This window comes from Acinonyx jubatus, chromosome E2 (assembly GCF_027475565.1).
Source record: "Acinonyx jubatus isolate Ajub_Pintada_27869175 chromosome E2, VMU_Ajub_asm_v1.0, whole genome shotgun sequence".
NCBI classification, from domain to species: Eukaryota; Metazoa; Chordata; class Mammalia; order Carnivora; family Felidae; genus Acinonyx; species Acinonyx jubatus.
The window spans coordinates 54,573,189-54,592,481 of NC_069396.1; the positions used below are offsets into that span (position 1 = coordinate 54,573,189).

Consider the following 19,293-nt stretch of genomic DNA (forward strand, 5'->3'; position numbering starts at 1 on the left):
ACTGAGCCACCCAGGCGCCCCTGTTTTTGTTTCTTAAAGTTCACATATGAGTGAAATCATATGGTATTTGTCTTCCTCCATGGGCTTTTTTTTTTTTCTAATGTTCATTTATTTGTTTTGAGAGAGGGAGCTGGGGAGGGGCAGAAAGAGAGGGAGAGAGAGAATCCCAAGCAGGCTCTGCACTGTCAGCACAGAGCCCGATGTGGAGCTCGATCTCACAAACCATGAGATCATGACCAGAGCTGAAATCAAGAGGTGGACCCTTAACTGACTGAACCATCCAGGCGCCCCAGTCCATGGGCTGTTTAAAACCCAAACTCCTGGCGCGCCTGGGTGGCTCAGTCAGTTGAGCATCCAATTCTTGATTTCATCTCAGGTCATGCTCTCACGGTTTGTGAGTTCGAGTCCCGCATGGGGCTCTGTGATGACGGCACAGAGCCTGCTTGGGTTTCTCTGTCTCCCTCTCTCTCTGCCTCCCCGCCGCCCCCAGCACTCTCTCTCTCAAAAATAAATAAATAAACATGTAAAAATCCAAACTCCTAATGTTCCAGTAATTGTAAACATAGTCCCATACTTTCATCTTTCAACGTACTCATTTATCCAAGTGCGAACCCAACCAGTTTCCTGTCTTTATGTGACATTTATACACTGGTGATTTCTACATTGTTATTTCTAGTTGAGACCTTTCTTAGGATTTACATATCCAATCAAGCTCTTCGTATCAGCTATCCAAAACGCCTCTGAAGGCTGATATGCTCGCTTAATTTCTCCCCATTCCAAACCCCAATAATATTTCCCATCTCACTAAAAGTCACTACCCACCTGTCAGTTGGCCCAGGTCAAATACTTCAGAATAAGACCTGATTCCTCACGTGTATTAATTCCCCCCAAGTTGAAGTTGTGAGCGAGCCTTGTCTTTTCTCTCTCCACATTATGTTCTGACTCTGTCCACCTCACTCTCCATTGCTCCCTGAACCCACTTTTCACAGTTTGTACCTGCTTTCTCTGTCACTGCTTGCTTAATTTGGTTTTTCCTAACTAGAACGTATGCTCAGTGGAAACAGGAAATGTGTTTCTATGTCCTCATCACCAGCACAATGCCTGGTACATGGTCATAGTTTCCTAAGGATTTATGGATGTATGAATGTGTCCCACAACATTTTAAAACAGATATCCTTCTATCTCCTCTGGGAACTTGGTTTTATTGTACTTTCTTAACATGCTTTGTAAGGTCACAGTTAGAAAGGAGCCAAATCTATGTTTATTCATTTTGAGTGATCTAACCTTATTTATGCACTGACTATTCTTACCTTTCTTCTTTGCTTATATTATTGTGCTTAACCTTTGTTCAAATGATAACAAACATATTTCCTGGAGTTTCTTTAAAATGAGGTCATAGTGTTGTCAGTAAGGAACCAACCTACACAGATCCACTTGAGAAATAGTTTTAGTATATATCAAGCTGATGTATCAAGCTCATGGAAAGATTCATTCTTCTCTTCTTTCCTAGAGATCAAGAAAGATGGTGGCCATCTACAGGGGCACTTGCAAAATCAAAGATGTCCAAAGAGAATGAAACAATGCCATGAACATAATGCATTTGGAAACATTGTTCATCGGAGTAAAAGTAATTTTCCTGTAAGGCAAAGTCATGACATCTATGACTTACATGGGAAAACACTGAAGTCAAACTTAAGTTCAGTTAACCGGAACAAAAGCTATGAAGTAAAGAACCTGACTGAGGTTAATGGGGATATGAAATCCTTTTCCCATACAAAGCATGACCAGTATTGTATTGAAATTAAATTTCCTGAATGTGGAAGTTCTGCAAATACAAATTCCCAATTCATCAAGCATCAGAGAACTCAAAAGACAGAGAAACCCCACGTATGCGGTGAGTGTGGAAAAGGCTTCTTCAAGAAGTCTCGGCTCACGGATCATCAGAGAGTGCACACAGGAGAGAAGCCTCATGGATGCAGCATATGCGGCAAAGCCTTTTCCAGAAAGTCCAGGCTCACCGAACACCAGAAAACTCACATAGGAGAGAGGCGGTACGCATGCACTGAATGCGACAGATCATTCCCCAAGAAATCACGGCTCCTTGTGCATCAGAAAACTCACACAGGAGAGAAACCCTATGTATGCAGTGAGTGCGGAAAAGGCTTCTTCAAGAAGTCTCGGCTCATTAACCATCAGAGAGTTCACACAGGAGAGAAGCCCCATGGATGCAGTCTGTGTGACAAGGCATTTTCCAGAAAGTCCAGGCTCATTGAACACCAGAGAACTCACACAGGAGAAAAACCTTACGAATGCACCCAATGTGACAAAACATTCCGCTGGAAGTCGCAGCTCAACGCCCATCAGAAGACTCATACAGGAGAGAAACCGTATATATGCAGTGATTGTGGGAAAGGCTTCATTCAGAAGGGCAATCTCATCGTACACCAGCGGACGCACACTGGGGAGAAACCTTACGTATGCAGTGACTGTGGAAAAGGCTTCATTCAGAAGGGCAATCTCCTTAAACATCAACGCATTCACACTGGAGAGAAACCCTATGTATGCACCGAATGTGGGAAAGGCTTTAGCCAGAAGACCTGCCTCATATCCCATCAGCGATTTCACACTGGAAAGACGCCCTTTGTGTGTAGTGAGTGTGGAAAATCCTGTTCCCACAAGTCCGGTCTCATTAACCACAGGAGGATTCACACAGGAGAGAAACCCTATACCTGCGGTGACTGCGGGAAGGCCTTTAGAGATAAGTCGTGCCTTAACAGACACCGGAGGACTCATACAGGAGAGAGGCCCTACAGGTGCCCTGACTGTGGGAAGGCTTTCTCCCACCTGTCTTGCCTCGTTTACCATAAGGGAATGTTGCACGCAAGAGAGAAAGGTGTACGTCCAGTCACGGTGGGGAATCCTTTCTCAGAGAGCCACAGCCCGTCACATTCAAGTGATAGCACGCAGGAGAAAGACCCTGTTAATAAGGTGTCCAGGCCAATGCCTTCTGTAGCGGCTCAGACTTCGTTACGCCTCTGTGGGCTCCTAGCAAATAGGAACACAGCCACGGTGGGACAGCCAGGTGCTAGGTGTGCACCACCAGCAGATAACCGAGTTTGCACAGGGAAACCTGTTGAATGCAGTGAATGTGGTGCTGCCTTCACCGACCAGTTGCGTCATAGTTTATGTCCCAAAAAGCACACAGGCATAAAGTGTGATACAATCTAGGTGGAAAGCCCTTGAATAAAACCTGCCAGGTCAGTGTGTGGCTGACAGGCGTATACCGAGATGCATAGTGTAAAGCCTGGGAATAGTATAAAAAGACAAATAGAATAAAGATCCAGAAAGCCTTTGTGGAAAGATAGAGCCTGCTGGGTGTCTCACGGGTCCCATATCAGCAGTGAGCTCCTAGCTGGTAGAAATATGATGACTGTGGGAAAGTCCTTCCCCAGAGAGAAGACCTCACTAGGTGCCAGACGGTTCCCACAGGAGAGAAACTGTTGGAAGAGCTTTGAAGGCAGTGACTGTGGCAGGACTGTCACTGGGGCATCCTCAGGCTGGGGAAACCCTACGGAAAAAAAGGACTCTGAGCACACCACCTGCGGAACGTCTTCAGCAAAATAGCAGCGGACACGCCCTGTGAAAGTGAATATTTCAGAGATTTCTGCCAGAAGTCTAGCCTCATTCCACACAGTGCGCATTTCAGGACAACATACCTTGAATCAGACTCCTAACTGATGTGATGGTGACTCCTTAATTCAAAGGAGGTGGTAGATGGTGCACATCAGTGGTTAGAACTGTAACCGTGCACCCCCCCTTTTCTGGGGGGGGCGCATGAACCTTTCATTCCCACCCAGGATCAGTATTTGGTTAGCTCCTGTATTATTTTGGTTCTGAATTTATTCAGTTAATTTTAGACCACTGAAATCCTTCAAAAGGAAGCTGAATACATTTAATTCAGTGTTGTACCGTGGCATATTTGGATGCATTTGACTTTGTAAATATCCCCCAAAGGAGGTTACTCGGAACTCCTGAATAACCTATCCGTCAAGTTCTTTGCCTAGAAGACAGTTCCCAGCCGGTACACACACCGCTCAGAAAACCTTTCATTAGCTATTTCCTTACGTGATCTACAGATGCTGACAGTAGTGAACTAAATAAGAATCCTTGCTGCCTTTGAAGTGGTTTTTTTTTCTTTTTAAACTGAATTACATGCATATAGCACTTTGACCTTCCAGCACATGTAATCAGAGGATAGATAACACCCACATTAGTTGAAAGGGACATAAGGTAAAAGGTACAAAGTATCATGGTAATTTCTTGCTTGAGGGGCATGTTATTATTTGGACAGGGATGGGGAAAAGATTCAGTTGGTTTTACATGTGTAAAATAGGATGTGGATACTTTGTTAAAAGATACTATCCTTCTACCTGGATTATAAATCCCTACCCAGATAGTTTATAGATTTTCGCATATTCCCCAGCCCATAGCAGACTGGAAACAAATCCCATGGCTTTGAAAGGCGACTGAAAGTAAATGTGTGGCCTAAATGAATGACCCACTGGACTAATCAATCAAGCGGATTTTTGTTCACTTAAGGAAAGGAGCTACGGAAAAGAAATTTCAAAGATCAGAAAATTATAAGAAAAAAAAAGAATCCTGAGTAGAGGCCCCTGGCAATAGAGAAAGGGCAGATCAGAGAAGGAATAGGATCCTCAGAGCAAGCCCAATTGATAGAAAATGACGTCACCTCCAAAAAGGAGGACAGTGCGTTAGATGGGTGGAGGTGAGATTCTTTCGATGCTGTGAAGCGCCCTGACCCTCGCTCCACAGTCTGCCCCCTGTTAGAGCTTTTATCTCAGGGATCCCAGCTCCTTTGTGATGTGATGAACTGGGACACGTAGCTTCATCACGCTCACTGTCCTGGGAACGGGGCCTTGTCCTCTCTCCTGTACTCAGGGTTCTTTCCCTTGCTTCAGGAAAGATCTGTCCAGCTTAAAAGCGGAGCGCTGATTACAAGGGAAAAAGTGGAAATTTGCCATCAAGTGGCTGTCTCATCATTGAATTCCAAACACTGGGTTTTTGAGGAATTTACTGCAACAGATGTTTTTTTGAGTGCCTGCACTGTGCCAGGCACTGTTGTAGACATGGGGTACACACTGGTGAACAAAACATGCAAAATGGCCTCTGGAAGGATGGATTTGGGACGGATGCTCTTCAAAGAATCAGAAATGGACTCTTGTTCGACTCAGGCTTCAGGTCATCTCCACTCCTCGTGTCGCGAATCTACACCGCCTCTCATGGCCCGTGTCTTTGTCCTTGAATCTTCAGTCGGGGTCCCTGAAGGGGCTGCCCAGGCCTGCCTTGAACCCTGAGGCCCAGGTGCTGACTCACCTTTCCGAGGCTGGCGTCCCAGGTAAATAAAACATTTTAGTAGGATAGGTAATTCCAGATGGTCCTCTTTGAGAAGGCCATGTCTGTTTACATCCTCTAGGCTCCACCCCTCACCTTCATAAAAATCGTAACAATTACTAAGCGTGCTGACTGCCAGGTGATAATGGCATTGTTGGTTACTTAGACTCTGGAACGCTCCATTTCCATCTTCATGTATTTTAGGAAACTGCTTTTCTACCTTTGAAGCCTCATCATTTTCCCTTTTGTCCAGGTGCCACGTTCTCAGCTGTGGCACAGGGTGACGAGTGAGGATCCTAAGGTCTAAGGGCTTGGGTCTACATGGGTCACTGCCTTGTCTGGCTCAGTGGGGTGGGTGTATTAGTCTTCTCGGGCTGTCATAACAGAGCACAGACTGGCTGGCTTACGCAACAGACATTTCTCACAATTCTGGAGGCTAAAGTCTGAGATCAAGGTCCCCACGGTTGGTTCCTTCTAAGGTCTTTCCTCGACTTGTACATGCCACCTTCTCCCTGTGTCCTCATGTGGTGTCTGGTCCAGGTTTCTTTTTCTTTTTTTAATTCATTTTTATTAAAAAATTTTTTTAATGTTCATTTATTTGGGGAGGAGGACAGAGCGTGAGAGGGGCAGGGGCAGAGAGAGCAGGAGACACAGATCCGAAGCAGGCTCCAGGCTCTGAGCTGTCAGCACAGAACCCGACGAGAATGGACTCCCGAGGTCATGACCTGAGCTGAAGTCAGACGCTTAACCGACTGAGCCACCAAGGCGCCCAATATGTATGTATATTTAATAGTTAATATTTATGCATATATTGTATGTATATTCAGCAAACAAGTGAGTTCCCTTTTACCTTGCGGGTCCCCAGGACCACCCTCAGGTATGCTAATTTGCTAAGAAGACTCAGAACTCAGAAAGCCTTTTATACTCAAGGTTACATTTATGATAGAAAGAATAGAGATTAAAACAGCCAAGGAAGGGGCGCCTGGGTGGCTCAGTCGGTTAAGCGTCCGACTTCAGCTCAGGTCACGATCTCGCGGTCCGTGAGTTTGAGCCCCGCGTCGGGCTCTGGGCTGATGGCTCAGAGCCTGGAGCCTGCTTCCGATTCTGTGTCTCCCTCTCTCTCTGCCCCTCCCCCGTTCATGCTCTGTCTCTCTCTGTCTCAAAAATAAATAAACGTTAAAAAAAAAACTAAAGGTAAAAATAAAATAAAATAAAACAGCCAAGGAAAAGCCACAGTGTGACTTGGGGGGTGGCTGTGTGTCCGTGCACCCCTGGAGAGGCTGGAGACTGAAGGCGGACATGCGTGTGTCCTGCCCAGCTGATTGAGCCCCCACATGGAGCAGACATTAAGGCTCGGGAGTTTTCTGTTGGCAGTTTCCCCTGCCTTCTGTCGCAGGTGCATGCTGAGGAAGTAACACTGCCCGTGGCTCCATTGTGGGAGGTCATCTGGAAGCTCCATGTCTGGGACTTTGCTGTGCTCTGCCCTTTGCGCCACTTTTCTTGGCTTATGTTAACCTGTATCCTTTAACTATCATAAGCTCTAACAGCTTTCAGTGAGTTCTGAGTCCCGCTAGCAAATTATCATGGTCTTTCGGAATATTCTGCCCAGCTGCAGTAGCTCTGCTGCATTTTGGGTAATTTCTAGTTCACTAATTATCCCTTCAGTGCCTCTAATATGCTTTCAACCTGTGGGGGTGTTTCTTTTTTTCAGATATACTGTTCCTCAATTCTGCCTACCTGTCTCTTTATAGTTCCTGTTCCTTAGACATTTTAAAATACTCCTGGCGACATTTTAAAAAGATGTTTATTTATTTATTTATTCTGAGAGGGGATGCAGAGAGAGAATCTCAAGCAGGCCCCACACTGTTGGTGCAGAGCCCGATGTGGAGGCTCGAACCCACGAACCGGGAGATCACGACCTGAGCTGAAACCAAGAGTCAGATGCTTAACTAACTGTGCCACCCAGGTGCCCTACCTTGCAACACTTTTTAAAAATTCCTTAGAACATTTTAAACACACTTATTAAACATGACATATCTTGTAATTCTGGCATCTCTTGTCTCCACATGGTTAATTCAGATCCACCAAGTCTGGGAAGGCCCTTGATGAGTGTAAAAATATGTTTTATTAATCTTGTTTTATTAATATTGATTAATCTTGTTTTATTAATCTTAATATCAAGATTAATGTTTGGCAAGTGTATAATGTTTGGCAAGTAAGTACTCCCATGTATATGATTCTTGGTTGGCAAGAGAATGTCATATCTACTTATTACAGAAATTTCTGATTTGTCAGATAAATGGACTATTGAATGTATAAATGCAGAATATCCCAATAGTATTTTCCTTCTACAGACTGATTTAAAATAGTTTTTAATGATTATTTATTTTTGAGAGAGAGACAGAGTGTGAACGGGGAAGGGGCAGAGAAAGGGAGACATAGAATCCAAAGTGGCCTCCAGGCTCTGAGCTGTTAGCACAGAGCCTGATGTGGGGCCTCGGACTCACAAACCGTGAGATCATGACCTGAGCCAAAGTCGGATGCTTAACCGACTGAGCCACCCAGGTGCCCCTACAAAGTGGTTTTTAAAAAACTGCTTGTGGGGCTGCTGAGTGGATCAGTTGGTTAAGTGTCTGACTTTGGCTCAGGTCATAATCTCACAGTTCGTGGGTTCGAGCCCTGCGTCTGGAGGGGCAGAGAGAGAGAGAGAGAGACACAGAATCGGAAGCAGGCTCCGGGTTCCGAGCTGTCAGCCTAGAGCCTGACATGGGGCTCGAACCCACGAACTATGAGATCATGACCTGAGCTGAAGTCATACGCTTACCCAACTGAGCCACCCAGGCACCCCAAGAAAAAATAAAATCTTAAAAAAATAACAAATAAAAGGGAAACACTTCTATTAAACAGGACCATGTTATTACAGGAGTTACTGACACTGGAGGATGTGACCATGGACTTCACGTGGGAGGAGTCGCAGCTCCTGGCCCCCACCCAGAAGAACCTGCCGGGACGTGATGTTGGAGAACTACAGGAACCTGGTGTCAGTAGGTGAGGACAGCTCCCCTGTCATTCAGAGAGTCCCCATCAGTGGCCTTTCCTCTGTCAGCTGCTTAACACTTCAGAGTATCTGCAGCGCTTTCCAGTGGTAGATTCTCAGGTCCTTCTCTGGCTTCAGACAAGAGTGTATAACGTGTCCGCTCCTGTGAGAGAAGAACCCCTGCCGTGCAGATGCGAAAAGTGCCTCAGCCCCTCACGTGTAGCGTCCTCCCATCCCGACACACCCCAGCCCATCTCCAAGTGTCCTGTCTCTCCCACGGGCAGGGCATCAAGCCAACAAACCAGACGCGCTCTCCAAGCTGGAACGAGGGGAAGAACCGTGGGCGATAGAAGAGGAAGTCCGCAGTGGAACCAGTCCAGGTGAGCAAGTGACAACAGCAAGGTGAATGGCCGAGGAGGTCACGTTCTCACGAGCCAGGGAAGGTTCCAGGGCTGTGAGAGTGTCTGAGGATGTCTAAACAGCTGCCCCTCATATCCTTCCCTGATGAGAGCTTCTTTGTAGGAGCCAATAGGAAAATATGCCCCTTTTCTTCTTCCGAGAGCCGACCCCTGTTTATTTTATGTACATCTTAATTTTTTTAAAAGATTTTATTATTATTTTTAATGTTTTATTTATTTTTGAGAGAGAGAGACAGAGACAGAGTACAAGCAGGGGAGGGGCAGAGAGAGAGGGAGAAGCAGGCTCCGGGCTCTGTGCTGTCAGCACAGAGCCTGACGTGGGGCTTGAACTTGTGAACTGTGAGATCATGACCTGAGCCGAAATGGGACACTTAACCGGCTGAGCCACCCAGGTGCCCCTAAGATTTTATTTTTAAGTAATCTCTGCATCCAATGTGGGGCTCAAAATTGTGACCCTGAGATCAAGAGTCACATGATGTACCGACTGAGCCAGCCGGGCATTCCCATCTTGATTTTTGTCATTGTTTGCTTAGTTCTCTTCTTCCTACAGTTCTCAAGTCTTTTTTGTCCATTGTTGCAGTGTCTCTAACTACTTCTTCCACACTTCCATTGCTATGAAATTCCACTTTCTAAGTGTTACTCCAAACGTAGCTCTTTGAATTCAAAATAGTCTTCCAATTGGTTCATGTAACGGCCCCATTGCAAACTAGTGATTTCCCTTCCCAGCATTCAGCCTCGCTTTGGATGCTGTGTCCACACTGTAATCTGATCTCTGTGTTTCCATGGCTTCTTAGCTTCTTGTTCTAGACTAAATGTTTGTGTCCTGTCGAGATTCAGGTGTTGAAATCCTAATCCCCAAGGTGATGGTGTTATGAGATGTGGCCTTTGAGAGGTAATTAGGTCATGACGGTCCTGCCCTTTCTGCCATATTAGGTTGTAACTAGAAGGTACTGTCCACGAGGAAGCAGGCCTCACCAGACACCCAATCTGCTGGTACCCTGATCTGGGACTTCCCAGCCTCCAAAAATATGAAATACATCTCTGTCAGGTTTTTTTTTTTTTTTTTAATGTTTATTTATTTTTGAGACAGAGAGAGACAGTGCATGAACGGGGGAGGGTCAGAGAGAGAGGGAGACACAGAATCTGAAACAGGCTCCAGGCTCTGAGCTGTCAGCACAGAGCCCGACGCGGGGCTCAAACTCACAGACCGTGAGATCATGACCTGAGCCGAAGTCGGCCGCTTAACCGACTGAGCCACCCAGGAGCCCCTGTTGGTTTTTGTTCTAGCAACCTGAATGAACTAATCAGACACTTCTCTTCCCCCACTCGGAAGTTGTCCAAAGATTTTGTTTTCCATTTCCTGTTCTGTTCTCCTGTCCTTAAACTTTCCCTTTAATTTGTGAGTTAAGCTTTTATTTTCAACAGAGACTCCTAAGTTCACAGAAACTCCTGAATGAATTCAGATTTTTTAGTGAGGAACTAAAATCACTTTCTCTAGAAGAAAATTTCTTCCACCTTCCTCTTTTTTTTCCCTTTAGTGTCTTCTAACAGTTTAGAAAAATGAGTACCATAGAAGGTTAAGAATGGGGGGCACCTGGGTGGCTTAGTTAAGCATCTGACTTCAGCTCAGGTCATGATCTCATGGTTTGTAGGTTTGAGCCCCACTTCCGGCTCTGTGCTGACAGGTGGGAGCCTGGAGCCTGCTTTGGATTCTGTATCTCCCTCTCCTCTGCCCCTCCCCTGCTTACACTCTGTTTCTCTCTCTCTCTCTTAAAAATAAATATAAAAGAAGAAAGAAAGAGCAATGGAAATTAAGAAAGAGGTGGTGAGGTTGGAAGATCTAAGAGAGGCTGGTTCTCCAAAAGCAGAACAAAAATGTCTTTCAGGAAAGTAAGAGCCATAAACGTTGTCGGGAGTTGCTGATTCAGCAAGAAAGACATAAACTAAGGGACAGGGATATGATCTTAGTGTTGTCTTCCCATTCATATAATTGTGTGTGTGTGTGTGTGTGTGTGTGTGTGTGTGTGTGTGTGTATTGCTGCACTTTGAATTCTGTGTTCATGAAATGGTCTCTGCTTGTTTTCCTTCTATGAATTCTCTTAGTGCTTTGTGCCCACAGCACTGAAACTCAGCCTTGAAGACATCGTATCTATTTTTCAAACATTTCTTAAATCCAAGGCTTTTGTTGGAGACCGTGTGTATAATGCATGCATCCAGGCCTTTCTCTCTCAGCCTGATTGATGAGATTTCGGGTACAAGTCTGGGGATGTTGATATCTAAAGTTCTTTAGAGGCTGCTGTTGTGGCACTTTATTTGGTGACTCACAACTAAAATGCTGAATTTCAAAAGAAGCAAAGAAATACCACCTAGTAGCAGAGATGTTTGTGGTAAATATATGACATGGATCCATGGAAATCTGTATGCAATACAGGTTTTGAACACATAGTATTGTTGCTAGAATTCAAGGTTGAGGTTACATGTCAAAATGATTAGCAAAGGTGTGATACTGTGGAAATCTAGGGGAAATAGAACCTACAGTTATATAGAGAGCCTGGGGAATAACGCCACGATATGTGGGCGCATACCTTGATTTTAAATAAAGAAGGTAATGAAGGGCAAAGAAGAGAGGCATAAATAGTAAGAAATCTGCAAGGCCATGACCAAGACTGCCACAGAGCAGCCTGAAGCCTCGAAGAGGCCAGTGTCAGAGGGTATTTGGGGGGGCAGCACTGGAATGGAAACAGGTAAATGGGGTGATCAAGGCAATGTTAACTTTTTTATTTTTAAGTTTATTTATTTGAGAGAGAGAAAGCACGAGTTGGGGAGGGACCGGGGGGGGGGGGGGCGGGCGGGAGAGAGAGAATCCCAAGCAGGCTCCACATCATCAGTGGAGAGCCCGATGCGGGACCCGAACTCACAAACTGTGAGATCACGACCTGAGCCCAAGTCGGACGCTTAACCGACCGAGCCCCCCAGGCACCCCAAGGCAATATTAACTTTTATTGCCAGGCTGACTGTTTAGACTTTATGTATTGTTAATTGAACTAGTTGAGGTAGCATGATGAATGGTAGGGGTTTTTTGTTGTTTTGTTTTTTCAGCTCTGGGTTGTCTTAATTTCTACCTGGTGGCAGCTGTGTAGCAATAATAAGGAAGGGCCTGAGGCTGTGGGAAAAACAGCGTACCAGTGGCCCGAGTCTTGGTTCAGAAGGAGGCAAGTGGTGCCAGAGGCTGCTTAACTGAGGCCAACATGGAGACAGAATGCAGAATTATGGAAGAAGACGCAGTCCATTGCAAGATGAGGGATCAGTGCCTTAGGGGTGTCAAAATGGGAGGAAATCAGATGTGACATCTGTACAGGTACAGCTTGCAGAATGCGACGGAAGGTGATGGTCTTCTTCTTCCGTATGGAAGCACATCTGTCCCTGGAGAAGTCTGCGTGTCCACCAGTCTGGTGGAATTTCCTGGATGGTCATTCTCTCTCACCTTTGCCCCTTTCTTCAGGAACGTGCCCCAGCTAGACTAAAAGTTGGGAGTGTGGAGATAAGAGTCTGTCCCTAAATGTGTGGCCAGGGTGATGGTGCTCTGCAGAATGAAGAAAGGGGTAAATTTTAGAAAGCGGACGACCACCCAAGAGTATCACAGAAATGTCAAACTCAAACACTGAGGGTCCAACATTCTGAATTGCCTGAGATGTTTGTTCATAACAAGCATCTGCTTCTGCCCTTGACCACCATAGTCCGTTTGCTTCCTTTGGTGGGACTCTTCCAAACCGGAAGTCTGAATGTTTGAGCAACTAACATCTTGGTCCTTTGCCTCAACTTTGTTTCAGTCTTTGCGCTCTGAACACGACCTCAGCCTATCCTTTATCCTTAAAAATTTACATATGGATATTTTCCACATCGCTGTGTCCACTCAGGCCAGTTCTCAACATTTGTCTATCCAACTGGGTACTGGCACCTTGCCGTCTAATAAAAATCAAAATGTTTATATGCTTCGGAAAGTCCACTTATTTCCCCCACATTCTGAACCTCAGTAACATCCACCCTCTTGAAGAAAGTTTCCACCTACCTCTTGGCTCCAGCAAAATATTTAGGAGTGAACCTTAATTCTTCATGTCCTTTCTCCTTCCATTTTGAACTCAGTGGTAAGACTTGTCTTACTCCACAGTGTATCCTCATTTCCTCCACCTCTCTTCATCTCCTTTGCTTCTTCTAACCACTTCTCATAATTTGCAGCTGTCTCCCTTTTTTCTTTTTTTTTTCAATATTGATTTTTGAGAGAGAGACAGAGCATGAGCGGGGGAGGGGCAGAGAGAGAGGGAGACACGGAATCCAAAGCAGGCTGTCAGCACAGAGCCTGATGTGGGGCTCGAACTCATGGACCGTGAGATCATGACGTGAGCTGAAGTCAGACGCTTAACTGACTGAGTCACCCAGGCGCCCCTGCCTCCCATTTTCCTTTGCTCAGTGTATTTTCCGTACCTAGAATGTAAACTCAGAATAATACATTCACGTGTCCCCAACACCAGCACTGTGGCCAGTACCTACCAGGCATTTTATTAGGATTTGTGGAATGACTGAATGCAGCCCTTGTAACCTTGGATGAAGTTTTTTCCACCTGTGTTTTCTCTTCTAACAGTGGTTTTCTTATTTTCTGCTCTCTCTGCATGTTTTGCAAGATGCTATTTAGAAAGCAGCCGACTGTATAGTTATTCATTGTGAACTATCTAAACTTATTTGTATGCTTTTTGCTTTTGCCACTTGATTTTTGTGTGTTGTGTTTTTACCAGTATTCAAGAAATAAGGGACATTAATAGAGACTCTTTTATACTGAGGTCACGCAGTCAACACTAAAGATTGGCTAGTCCACACCTAGGCACTCATTGTTCTCTTCTTTCCTAGAAGCTGAAGTTGATGATCACCTACGGTGACACTTGCATGGCTGGAGATGCCTAAAGACAACTAAATGCGGAACGATGCTGTGAACATGATGCCTCTGAAAAATATTGTCCATCTGGACCATCATTTTCCTTTAAGGCAAAATTAGGGAAAAACTCTGAAATCAAATTTAAATTCAGTCAGTTAAAGCAGAGGCTATGAAATAAAGAACTCCATGGAGTGTAGTGGAGATGAGAAATCCTTTCTCCTTACAAAGTATGAGCAAATTCATACAAAAATTGCCTGAAATTGGAAAACCCATCAGCACTAAGGCTCCCGTTTGTTCAGCATCAGAGGGCTCACAAAATTGGGGAATGCACGTATGCAGTGAATGTGGGGAATCCTTCATCAGGAAGTCTCAGCTCACTAAACATGAGAGGATTCACCGGGGAGAGAAACCCCATGGATGCAGTACATATGGGAAGGCACATACCACAAAGTCCAGGTTCACTGGACACGAGAAAATTCACACAGGAGAGAAACCTATAGGTGAATATGGCAAAGCCTGTTATAGGAAGTCAGAAGTCATTATACACGAGAGAAATGGAAGAGGAGAAAACCCCATTGAGGCAGTAAATGTGGCAGAGCCTTGCTCATTAAATGACATCTCATTTTACTTCAGAAAACTCATACCTGAGAGAAACCCTATGTATGATTGTGGAAAGGGCTTCACCCAGAAGATTAGTTTCATTGTACATGAGTGAACTCATACTGGTGAGAAACCCTGTATATGCAGTGAATGTGGACCAGGCTTCATCCACAAGGTGAGCCTCTTACAACATCAGGGAGTTCATGCAAACAAGGCTTCCTTTGTATGTAGGGACTGTAGAAAATCCTGTCCTCAGGGGCACCTGGGTGGCTCAGTCAGTTAAGTGTCCAACTTCGGCTCAGGCATGATCTCGTGGTTCGTGAGTTGGAGCCCCGTGTTGGGCTCTGTGCTGACGGCTCCGAGCCTGGAGCCTGTTTCAGATTCTGTGTCTCCCTCTCTCCCGGCCCCTCCCCACTCACGATCTATCTCTCACTCTCTCTCTCTCAAAAATTAAAAAAAAAAAGAAAATCCTGTCCTCAGAAGTCAGGTCTCATTAAACATCAGAAAACGCACACAGGAAAGAAACCTCATAAATGTAGTGAACGTGGGAAAACCATCAGGAAGCAACAGGTCATTATCCATTAAAGAACTCCTACAGGAGAGAGAGCTGTGAATGCACTGGGTGTGGGAAAGCTTTTGCCTACAAGTCTTGCCTTATTAAACAAACAAACAAACAAAAAAACCCCACACAAAGGAGAAACACGTAGATTTATAAAATTGGAAAACCCTTCCACAGAGTCACAGCTTCTTAGAAGTGAAGTCCGATTAATTTGGTGATTGTGCAAATGCCTTCTGTCGCCTCTCAGACATTATTAAATATCAGTGGGCTTCTAGCAAATAGGAACTTAGCCCTTTTGGAACAGCCTCTTGCTAGGTTGCGCCCTCCAGTGTTGGCAGAAAATTTGCCCAGGGGAACAAAAATCTTACAAATGTAGTCAATGTGATTGTGCCTTCAGTGGTCAATGATTTCACACATTATGTCTCAAAAAAACCTATGGGAAGGAAATGCAGAGGAGAAAAACAGTGAACAAAAAATTCCAGGCCATTATGTAGTTAAGTGTATTTTGAGAGAAATACGAATGCAGAGACTGGGAAAGCCTGATAAATTTCATTCTCTATATTGTTGATACAGACACAGTCTGATGTTAGTAACCCTGTCGTTTCTTTGCCTCTTTTGTTTCCTCCCCTATGTTCATTTGTTTCTTAAATTCCACGAGTGACATCATAAGGTATTTGTCTTTTTCTGAGGTATTTTGCGTAACATAATACTCTCTAGCTTCCACATCAATTGCTCAGTTTCATCACCTAATCTGGAATGCCTGGGATCATAAGTGAAACAAAACACTGCTGTGAGTATAAAGAGATAAGGTGGTATCTGGATATTGCTAGGAATGAAAATCTTTATAATATAGAGTTGGTTGATAGGAAAAAGCAGTCTTTGACTAGTGGAGTTTGGGGAACATATAAGATCTGTTCAGTTTCCCTAGGATAGTGTGGAGGATTAATTGAAAAGTGGTTGGTACTCCTTTCATAGATTTTCAGGACCTTATATTATGTAAAGTCACCTGAGAAACAGCCTTTCAATGAATTGCTGTTCATTCAGTGAATATTTGTGAAGTACCTGCTTTATACCCAGTAGTATTCTACCAGCTAAGGACACAGGTGAACAAAATGTCTTTGCCCTCCTGGAATGAGTGTTAAGTTAGCTGAATTATATGTAAGTGGTGTATCTTCACGCTCCATCTAACATACTCAGGGTATGTAAACTCCACATTAGGTGAAATGGGACGTGAAATAATTGGATCACGGGTTTTGTGCTTAGAATGACGTGGAGTTAGAATGATCCTAAGTACATTTTTCCCCAAGGAGAGTATTTGAATGGGAGACAAGCAGAGTCCTATTAATAATGTATAAATAATCTGTTAATGAATGGATAAAGATGTGATACACACACAAATGGAATGTTAGCCACCAAAAAGAGTGGAATCTTGCATTTGCAATGATATGGATGGAGCTAGAGAGTATTATACTAAGTAAAATAAGTCAGAGAAAGACAAATACCTTATGATGTCACTAGTGGAATTTAGGAAACAAATTAACATAGGGGAGGAAAAAAAAAGGCAAACCGAGAGGGAGGGTGGGGAGGGGTGGGTTAAACTGGTGATGGGGATTAAGGAGTGCGCTTGTGATGAGCACTGGGTCTTGTATTAAGTGACGAAGCACTAAATTCTACACTTGAAACTAGTATTACACTGTATGTTAATTAACTGGAATTTAAATTAAAACTTGGAAAGAGAAAAATAATGTATAAATAATCCAGGATACAAATACGTCTTTAGAAATGCCCATGTCTTTTCTCCCCACGTCGACTGTACATTCCTTGATAGTTTTGCACTGCTTCAGTACCACTAGCCACATGCGGCTATTTAAATGTAGATTAATTAAAGTTAAATTAGACATGTATTTCCTTAATATCAAGAGTTCACATTCCAAGAATTCAGTAGTTCTAGGTGACTAGTGACTACCATGTCCGACAATACAGATGTATTACATGACAATTACATCATCACAACCGTCTATTGATTGGTGCTGCTTTATAGGGTCATACATTCTTTGTGACATAGAAGAAATAAAAGAATTATATGTTGATTTGGAAGATGAAGGTGAATGGACTATAAAGAAAAAAGTTCTATCAGTGCAAAGAATGAGCAATTGTAAGGCAGTTCTAACGAATGGAATTGTTAAAAAAAAAACACTGTGTGTACGTGTGTGTTATTAGGCTAAATGTTTGCCTATAAAAGGGGGAGAGAAGAGGACTAGGATCCCCAGAGAAGCAGAATAAAAAACATGAGAACCTCAGGCAAGATGGAGGAAAGCTGGGATATGAAAGGAGGTAAGATTCCTCTTGAGTGTATTGGAGAAGAACCCTTAAATTGTTCACAGTCCTATCACCTTTGAAAGTTGCTATAATTTGAGTTCCCATGTCCTCTGTGACCTGCTTAACAGCATATGTGGTTTGCCTTTTCTATTCCTTTTTCCTCTTATGACTGGGGCTCTTGTCCTCTCTCCTCTTTCCAGTCTTTCTCTTGATCCAATAAAGATATCCTGCTTGAGTCCTGGTTAGAGAAGAAATGGATATTTGCTATGCAGTAGCTGTTTTACATTTCCATCACAAACCCTGGATTAAGGGGTAAATTGAATCCAACATATATATATTTTTTAACATTTAAATGTTATTTTTTAAAATGTTTTTTTAAATTTTTTTTAATGTTTATTTATTTTTGAGAGAGACAGAGACAGAATGTGAGTGGGTTAGGGGTAGAGAGAGAGGAAGACACAGAATCTGAAGCAGGCTCCAGGCTCTGAGCTGTCAGCACAGAGCCCGATGTGGGGCTCAAACTCATGAACTGTGAGATCATGACCTGAGCCGAAGTCGGACACTCAACTCACTGAGCCACCCAGGCGCCCCTAAAAACGTTATTTTTAAACATTATTTATTTTATTATTATTTTTTAAATGTTTATTTATTTTTGAAAGAGACAGAGACAGAATGCGAGTGAGGGGCACAGAGAGAGGGAGACAGAATCTGAAGCAGGCTCCAGGCTCTGAGCTGTCAGCACAGAGCCTGATGTGGGGCTTGAACTCACAAACTGTGAGATCATGACCTGAGCTGAAGTCAGCCGCTCGACCGACTGAGCCACCCAGGCACCCCTATTTTTTAAAATTTTTATTTTAGTTTTTGAGAGAGCATGAGCAGGGAGGGGCAGAAAGAGAGGAAGACACAGAATCCAAAGCAGGCTACAGGTTCCGAGCTGTCAGCACAGAGCCCAAAGTGGGGCACGAACAGGAATGCGAGATCATATCCCGAGCTGAAGTCAGATGCTCAACCAACTGAGCCACCCAGGCGCCCCAACCCAACATATTTTTAAGCACCTAAACTTGGTTATCTCAATATCTGAGATTTTATTCTGTACTGCAGTCATTAGATAATGGAGAACAGGAAATTTTTCATGATTGATTTGTATTTTACAAACATCACCTTGCCTGCTGTATGAAAACGAGCTTAGCACAGACCAAAGGTGCAAGCAGGGACAATTTTAGTATCAGGGGCGAGACTGGGCCAGCATAGGAATGATGGAGGAGTATGAAGATGGAACTGTCTTTTGCTTTGACCTGTGGTTACATGACTTTATCGAGTGCATTCTGAAAATTATAATAGCCTACGGGTTTTAACATAGCGGGGGCAAACAGGTGAACACAGCCTGTGTTCTTGAGGTGTCTGGTTCCTCGCGGTGAGGGAGACTTCTAAGCTCAGCAACTGGCATTGGCGGGAGAGTGGGTGGGGAGGCGGTACCGGGTGGAGAGGAGAATATGAGCGAGAGCAGGCTGGAAACGGGTAGCAGGCTGCAAAAGACTGGCAAACAGGTCTTGGTGAAGATGCACAGGGCTGTGGTCAATCTGTTTTTTGTGCTCATTTATTTCCTGCACGTGAATATTCACAGCATTTCCAGCTGCAATATCCAGATCACTGAAAACAACCCCAAGGCAATTATGCTGTGTGCAAGAAGCTAGAAAAAGGAGTACATACGCAACTAATTTCATGAATATGTTGCAGACTAATCTTTATAATTTTTTTTAAGTTTATTTATTTACTTTGGCGGGGGCGGGGTGCAGAGAGAGAGGGACCGACAGAATCCCAAGCAGGCTCCGCACTGTCAGCACAGAGCCCGATGCGGAGCTCCAACCCCCGAACCAGTGAGATCATGACCTGAGCCGAAACCAAGAGTCCGACGCTCAACCGACTGAGCCATCCAGGCGCCCCTTTATAATTTTTTTTTTTTAAATTAACATGTATTTACTTTTGAGAGAGCACGAGTGGGGGACGGGCAGGGAAAGAG

At 44.2% G+C, this 19,293-nt stretch overlaps 1 protein-coding gene across 11 annotated transcripts in view; it reads left to right on the forward strand.

The window, feature by feature from the left end:
* The window catches only part of LOC106972994 (zinc finger protein 649), a 60,738-nt gene that overhangs the window by 27,228 nt on the left and 14,217 nt on the right, over window positions 1-19,293 (forward strand). For 7 of the 11 annotated variants that reach the window (XR_008293754.1, XR_008293753.1, XR_008293756.1 and 4 more), the window contains one exon: window positions 1,511-3,639. Coding sequence is in view for 1 of the 11 variants with exons in the window: in XM_053210943.1 (XP_053066918.1) it covers window positions 8,734-8,829; window positions 13,771-13,799 (125 nt within the window). In the remaining 10 variants the exon portion in view is untranslated. Of the gene's footprint in view, window positions 1-1,510; window positions 5,417-8,335; window positions 8,466-8,733; window positions 8,830-13,770; window positions 16,345-19,293 lie in introns of those variants that run through there. The other 4 variants (XR_008293761.1, XR_008293762.1, XR_008293759.1 and 1 more) reach the window with 3 other exon arrangements.